At 40.7% G+C, this 8,073-nt stretch overlaps 2 protein-coding genes across 2 annotated transcripts in view; one reads left to right on the top strand and one right to left on the bottom strand.

Moving 5' to 3' along the window:
- LOC104956927 (neurobeachin-like) overlaps nt 1-8,073 on the top strand; it is a 118,613-nt gene that overhangs the window by 62,726 nt on the left and 47,814 nt on the right. The gene's annotated exons all lie outside the window — the stretch shown is intronic.
- The window catches only part of LOC104956847 (kelch-like protein 9), a 4,218-nt gene continuing 2,476 nt past the window's right edge, over nt 6,332-8,073 (bottom strand). Inside the window, exon 2 of the mRNA XM_010784398.1 lies at nt 6,332-6,997. Coding sequence (XP_010782700.1) covers nt 6,501-6,997 — 497 coding nt within the window. The 3' untranslated portion in view covers nt 6,332-6,500. The remainder of the gene's footprint in view (nt 6,998-8,073) is intronic.

The following is an 8,073-nucleotide window of genomic DNA, read 5'->3' as shown; positions in this document are numbered from 1 at the left end:
AACCTTGGCGCACTGCCACTCCAACATCCAATCCCAGAGCTTGAAGATTAATCACGGGGACAGTAGTCCTAAACGATAGCTGGGGATTATGGGTAGTGTAGTGTCTTCGGCCTCAGAAATGTTTTTCGGATTTCATATCGCATTAACACCATATCCCTACATGCATTGCGGCTAAAACATCCAATCAGCGAGCTTAAACCATAGCTGAGGATCTTGGGTAATCAGTTCAGTGGGTGTGTATCGCAATGATGCTCGAAATGTCCCTTATAGGCCTACGTCTGTTTCCGGTTATTTTTATTTTGAAATTCAGTTCCTGACGGACGCCAAGAAAGCCTGAGATTATGGAATTAAACAAATAAATAAAAACAAGGATAATTGTGTGTTATTGGTGAGTAAATAACAGTGTGTTATTTAGAAAAGAATAACAAATTAGAAGGAAATAAAAAAAAAAATACAGATTTCAGTATTCTGAGGCTCTGAGCCCCATTTATTTTCCTCACAGACGACAAAAAAAGGGGAAAATCGTGTTGGTGAACACGAATCAATAGATTAAATGTCGTGACTATAACACAAAGTGCCGTGAGACTGGGCTGGCATACGATGGCCTTGAAGGTCAAATCACCATAACATTACGTAAAACACAAAATACAACAAGTTTTCAGAAAAGTTTGTCTGTTAGTTTGTATTGACATTTTGTTTGAGATTTTTTGTATGTGTCAAATATTTTTGTGTTTTTTTTTGTTATTGTTATTGTGTTTTGACCTTTAGGGCCACCATACAAATCTTTCTTCTTTCGTCACATCAACAAAAAAGTTAAAGGTAGGGTAGTTAATTCACTTCAGAAACACTTTTTGTTATATTCCATGGAATGCTCTTAACATCCCGATAGCAATGAATGCATTAAATGCTTTGACAATAGATACAAAAAACATTTCATCTGTGGAAGCCGTGGTGCTGTAAAAAGCAAGACCAATCATCTGAGCCGGCCCGGCTAAAATAACTGGATGGCCTACCTGCCTGTCAGCCTTCCATCTGTGCACAAACTTATCTCGTGCCCTCATTGGTCATGTGCGCGTTCGTGTGTGTTGGAGGAGGGGCTCTGTAAGGAAGTCTGAAGGAAGGGGCAGATTTTTTTCGGGCTGCGTACTTTAAAATTCTAGCGCACTCGAGCTGGTTTCTCCATTCTTACCTACCCTACCTTTAACAGATCAAGTATACTATAATTTAAAGGCAGAGAATCTGTTGGTTGCCATAAAAATAGTTCTTCTTTATCTCTCAGTGCATTAAAGTGCTGTCCTTACCTTTGACATTGACCCCGTATATCTCACGGTACTCCACCGAGTCATTAACATCAATAATGGCTGCGACGTGGAAGACGATCGATGCACCTCGACAGCTTTTTCTCAGGAAATCAGCGTCTCTGATGTCTCCCTCACAAACACTCAGCGTGGTTTTGCCTCTACAGTCTGACACACAAGAAACTCATTGATTAACACTCATCTATAAATCACATTCTTTATTTAAACTGAATGTATTGAGGTGTAGACATAATACACAATATAGCAGAGTAAACACAATATAACAACTTGCTCTAAGGACAAACAAAATGTAAGGCAATTGGATCAACTGAAGCAAGAAGAATTGGATCTGAAGTAGGATGAAATTAAAGACGTTTAAATTGCATTAAGATTAAGATTGAGCTAAGACTAACGTTACTTAGTTTGTAAAACAAAAACATCTACAGAATTATCTTCGGTATTTATTTTAAAGTAGTTGCATATACAGACATTAACCAACTGTAAACTCATTCGTTTTAGAAATGATCTCTGCTGGTTTAGTTGAGGTTAAGATAGAAGGAATACAAATCAATCACTTTTTTAATTTTAAAATGATTCATTGGTAATTGCTCCCGAAATTGGATCTTGGAAAAATAGATTTTCAAAAGATCAAAGAGCTGGTACTAAGCGTTGCCAAGTAATTGTTCTTCAGCCTCATAATATTAAGGGTATAAAAGAGTAAATCCAATCATTTGACTTTGCTGTCAGAGACACACTTCTCTCTATACTTTGAAAATTGCTGCATAACGATTAAAAACATATGTTGTCAGGTTTTACCCTCCAGAGACTGTAGAAGCTGTGGCTGCACGTGTTTGTCCAGCAGTCGGATCTCAGCCAGCTTCTCCTCCTCCAGCAGCAGCCTCACCAGCCTCTTCCCCAGAAACCCTCCAGCTCCCGTCACTACACACACTTCGCCTCTCAGAGACATCGCAGCTCAATCCTCTATTAGTATCAGGACACAACACCCTTACAATGAAACCCCTTCTTGAAGCCTTCTCAAAAGTAAAACGCTCAAAAAAGGGCTGGATGTTTCTGGTTCTATTTCTGAGAGAACTACAACTCTTATGTACTCCCTGCCTCAAGTATTTCACTTTTTGTAAACTCACAAACTTCACCAGAAAAAGTAATTAGTTGCTCCAGGGCAGTTTAAAAAAAAAAAAGGGGATGGGCTCTGATTTTACAGGACGGATTTTTATGCTTTTTGGAGCTAGACAAAATAATGGGATGGGACGTTTTAAATGCCAAGGACATCTGCTGGTATACTCTTTGGAAATAACACTGACTGAAACATGATAATTGGCTCCTTTTAAAAAAAATGAATGATTCCTCATGACTGATGGAAGAAAGGTCGGGATATTTTAAGGGTGATACAACAAAAGTGCAAACGTCCTGTATTGATTTTCTGTGTAGAAGTAGTAACAGTTAGCAGTGCTTTGTGTCAACAAAGCATCTTTTAAGATATGTATTAATCAGGTAAACATATTCAGTCCGCTAAAAAGGATAATTGTTGCCTCTGAGATGTAGTGCAGTAAATGAGATTATAATATATGGAAAACAGAGTGGTAGGCAACTTTGGAGAAACCAGCAAGTGTGTAAGCTAGGTTTTTATCCAGGTGTGCAGAGGAAGAGGAGACACATCTTAATGGCTTCTTTTATCCATGTTTTCTGACTGTGTGACACCAGATATCAAAATGTATACACAAGCACTGAAAAAGTGGGTCTTTCATAATATGTCACCTTTAACATTACATGTCACTTAGACACTTTTATCCAAAGCGACTTAGATACTCAATACTGTGGGCAATTCCCACAGGAGCAATTTGAGGTGAAGTGTCTTGCCCAGAGACACAAAGACATGCTGACTGCAGTGGGGTTTGAACCTGTGACCCCCTGATCCCAACACCAACGCACAACCCACTGCACCACACGCCCCCGTAATTCAAAGAGAATTATCCAAGGATTGCTCCTACTGTATGTCTCAGTATGGATGCGTTTTCCCTTTCTGCACATACACCTGCTCTGAATCAGCCTCATTAGTCCTAGAGTTTCCTACTTATCGGCTCATACCCCTCCCCCTCAGGTTGCAAATTAGTCCTGTGCTGTGATTCATTTTGCACGCTTTTGTACCTACATTTGCAGAATCAGAATATCTTTATCGTCTTTATACATACTTACAGTATAATGAACTTAAATGTGCAGATTGAGCCCGCACAATCAATGGCATTGTTTGAACAACACGTTATATCACATTGCTGAATCATTTTCCTCTCTGTTTTGTCAAAACACTTTGAAAACACATTTTGCCAAGGTTCATTTTGAAGGGAAGATGAGTAGATCTGTTCTCCAGTATATTATTCAAACACTTTTCACTCCCTAAGCAGGTACAAGGCTACAGTAGATCAGCCAAATACAATAATATTCAACATTTCAAGGTGACATCTGTCGGCCAGAAGGCCAGAAGTCGTTTTCCCTCACACAGTGATGAATTATAGTGTATCATTGACCATGGTTTGCTCTGGGAATTGTAAACTGGGTCATGTGGCTGTGGAGGAAACTCCACTGCTGCAGGGTTTCTGTCATGATTATCAGTATTATCATGTCCATGAACATCAAGGGTAACATTTCCTACACTGGTGGAAAACAACTAAGAACATTTACTCAAGTATTAAACTAAAGTACAACTCTGGAGGACTTATTTTAGATATTTCAATTTACTTCTACCTTATACTTCAGCTCCACTTAATCTAAGAGGGAAATGTTGTACTTTTGGGTCCATTGCATTTATTTTACAATTTTAATTACTTTGCAGATTCAGATTAATAATACAATCTTTAATCAACAAAAATATTTAGATTTATTTTCATAGATTCATAAACCACGAATATTAAGTCATACAAATGTTAACCAGGTCTAATGTTGAAGTGATGAAAAAAAGAATGCATTAATGTTTATTATCCAATGTTTAATTGTTTCAAAGATATATCTTATTCTGAGATTGATCATTGAATTAGTACTTAGTACTCATTTGGTCTCTTTTGATGCTTATACTTGTTTAATTTAACTTATTATAACTTGTTATATATTAAATGCAAGACTCACAGTGGTGTTACTACTTTTATGTATGGAAAAGATACTTCTCCACTCACTGACTACACTTCAGTTTTTAATCAGGAGTCCAAAATAGACTCTTTAGTCTCTTGATGTTAGCTACGTAAGTTCATTTGAAGTTATTTTCGATGTGGGTGATTGGTTTTAATTAGCTAGAGTATGCATAATATAGATGAATTAGGTCGAGTCTCTTCTTATTATAGAGTCTATGTATAGTAGCTGCCTGATTTTCAGTATTTGTAGTCCTTGGCGCTGCAGTTGATATCACAGCTGTCTGTTGTCTTATGTACAGGGTGAAGGATGAAGTCTCAAGGATAGTTTCATCGTCATCAGATCCACTGAAGAGTGTGTGTTTCAGTACAAATGTTTGTGCAGAGCTGCAGGTTCTCTTGTTGTCTAACGGCCCGTCCACACGGCGGCGTGCGTTGAAGCCTCAACGCTTCTGCCCATTCACTTTGAATGGGGTGACGTCACGCTTTGCCGAACTGCATTGTGGGAGCGTTGCTTCGCTTTGCTCGCTTCAAAAGTTGAGCAATGTTCAACTTTTGAAGCTTCGACGGAAGCGTCAGCCAATCAAATAATATGCCAGTACAAGCTCTAGCCAATCAAACCGCGTGCTTGTGTGTCCGGGGCGGGAGATTCATGTGATTGGTTGTTGGTCGAGCTTCAGACACGCCCGCCGGCAAGCTTCAACGCACGTCGCCGTGTGGACGCTGCGTTACGGCCCGTCCACACGGCGGCGTGCGTGGAAGCTTCAACGCTTCTGCCCATTCACTTTGAATGGGGTGACGTCACGCTTTGCCGAACTGCGTTGTGGTTCCGTCGTTTCGCTTTGCCCGCGTTGCTCGCTTCAAAAGTTGAGCAATGTTCAACTTTTGAGGCTTCGATGGAAGCGTCAGCCAATCAAATCATATGCCAGTACAAGCTCTGGCCAATCAAACCGCGTGCTTGTGTGTCCGGGGCGGGAGATTCATGTGATTGGTTGTTGGTCGAGTTTCAGACACGCCCACCCACCGGCAAGCTTCAATGCTTGGGGGCTGATACAACTTCAGCCTTCACTGACAGTGATTAATGTGACATAAGGAGTATCATTAAAACTTTATTTTCATTTAAAAACATTGCATAAATATACAAAACCATTTTTACATGTCTGAATCTGTGCGTAAACTAAGTTATATTTCGAAAATGTGTCTTTCTGCTTGAACTACATGGTTAAGGAACATCAGGAATTTCCAATCGAACATCTCAATCGTAATAAAAACATGTTTTGTCTTCTGGCTTACATCTCATGACTCTGAGCTAGCTGAAATACATAAATGAGCCACATTGTGCTTTTGACACACTTCATTATGAGCTGATCCCCCGTTTGATCATATGCCATTGAGTAACAAAGAAAGTATTTGTTAGTGGGATAAGGACAACGTTGTTTCACGACATTATTAGAGTGACTAATGCTATCCCTGAATTTGGAAACTCCTTCCAAGGTTATAGAGGTTCATGTGATTGATTTCAATGTCTTTGATCTGTGAAACATCAACAGTAAATTTCATTTGAGGGGGAGGTTTGACCTTACATTAAAGATGGAAGGTGTGTTTAACATGTGGAAACTGCATAGCTAAAAACACAAGCAGGGGACTTTGGCTCACAATAAAATGCAAGGACAGGAAATGGCACTAAAGATAGCAAAGTGTTATAGAGCGACGTGGCATTTTCAAACACTTGAATGTCGTAATAGCTTGCCACGCTTGTGTTTGCAACCCACACTGCTTCCTGTTTTGCCTTCTTCACACTCAAGGCAAAAGAAATCCATAACATTCATCTGTTTGCAACTTCTATATATCAATATTCCAATTACTTGTATACTATTCTGCACTATTTCTATTATATTCTATTCTATTGTATTTACTTGCACAGTTTTATTGTGTTGCACTGTTGGAGGAGCCTGTGACCTAAGATTTTCATTCTCATAACTTCACTGTAGCTATTGTACAAATCACAAATGACAATAAAAGCCTTGAATCTTGAATCTAAATCGGAAACTTCTTTGGTGCATGATCAGCTCTTGTCTGTGGGCAGAGGGCACTCCTGAATCTGAGCCTCGTCCACCGACCCCTCGGGCAGATGAACGGTCATCGTGCAGGCTCTGATCCCCCCCAGAGGCTCCAACACGTTGAACACCCGCTCCCAGACGTCCTTCTCCGGGTCGTACCGCTGCACAATGTCCACCATGCACCTGCTGTTCCAGGAGTACCCCCCCACCACGTAGATCTGCCCGCCAAACACCGTCACCCCCACATCGCTCTGGCCCCGAGGCATCGGAGCCACCACGCTCCACTGGTCGGTGTCCGGGCTGTAGAACTCGCAGCCCAGCACGTCGTCGTAGTCGCTGCTGCCTCTGAAGTGATTCCCTCCCATCACGTAAAGTCTTTCTCCCGCCGTGCACATGCAGTGAAGGCCGCGTAGCTCCATCATGTCGGAGCGGCGACTCCACGTGTCGGCGGCGGGGTCGTAGCACCAGAGCTCCTTCTGGAAGGTGTCGCGGGTGATGCCACCTGCGTGACAAAAGAGAATTAAATGTTACAGTATGTTTCAAAACGATAAATACCCTACAGGTGTTTCATTATAACAGGGGTCTTCAACGTTTTTAGGCCAATGACCCTTAGATTAAATACAGACAAAGTAGATATTTACCAAACATATTAAACAGGGCCTACAGTAACGCTTTAGTGTAATTTATAACACACTGTTTAATGTGCATATATAATACCAAGCCATTATCGCTACATGCCACACTGTGATTAAGCATATTTAGCTTACATTAGCTAGACCAGTGGTTCCCAACCTGGGGGGCGCGCCAAAGATCGCAGGGGGGGCGCCAGGCCTCAGATGATTTGAGGCCAAATATCATATTTAATTTTATTTTTTACATATAATTGTAACGCAATACATGATTGTCACTAAAAGCCTTGTCAATACATTACAATAAAAAATAATTGATTAATTAATTTGAATACAAATTCAGTTAGGTAGCTATTAAAGCATAAAGACGCGTCCTAAAACGGAAGTAAACTCCTTCCGGTTCCTGTCGACAAAACCAATGCAATTTCTCCATAGGATTTTGGCAAAATAGCTCGAAATAAGGTCTGTTGCTTGACACAAATTGAAGCAGGACAGCATCACGTTGCAGCCCGGATAATTAATTCCACATGTCGTACCCTACGTTTTATCATGTTTTTGAATCATTAGGAATCTATCGGATTAGTATGGTGTGGTTGTGTGTTACTTCTCAGGTTTTAGCGACGCGTCACTGTGCGCACGTCTATTACATATTAAGAGTTACCGCACAGAGTTATAACGAAAACTTTATTTGGAATGCAGCCTACAAGCTCACATTGACAATAAATAACGTATGGCCACTGAATGTCTTTAGCCCCTATATCTTCCTTTGGAGTGGCTTTGGTTAAAGCGGGTCTTGGAAGGCTGGCATCAAATTAATTGCTCACCCCTGGGCGGCGCAGCAGTGTGTTAGCTCTCTTCTACTGGCTGCAACGAAGATGTTTGGGTGAGGAGACGCACGCTTGCTTGTGTCCTTCTTTTTTTTTTTTCTGCCACTTTCCTGCCAGCTCCC

This window comes from Notothenia coriiceps, unplaced genomic scaffold (genome assembly GCF_000735185.1).
Source record: "Notothenia coriiceps isolate Sejong01 unplaced genomic scaffold, NC01 NC01_scaffold00026421, whole genome shotgun sequence".
In the NCBI taxonomy this organism is placed as follows: Eukaryota; Metazoa; Chordata; class Actinopteri; order Perciformes; family Nototheniidae; genus Notothenia; species Notothenia coriiceps.
The sequence above is the reverse complement of the archived record's forward strand: the minus strand, read 5'-3'. Positions and strand labels throughout refer to the sequence as shown.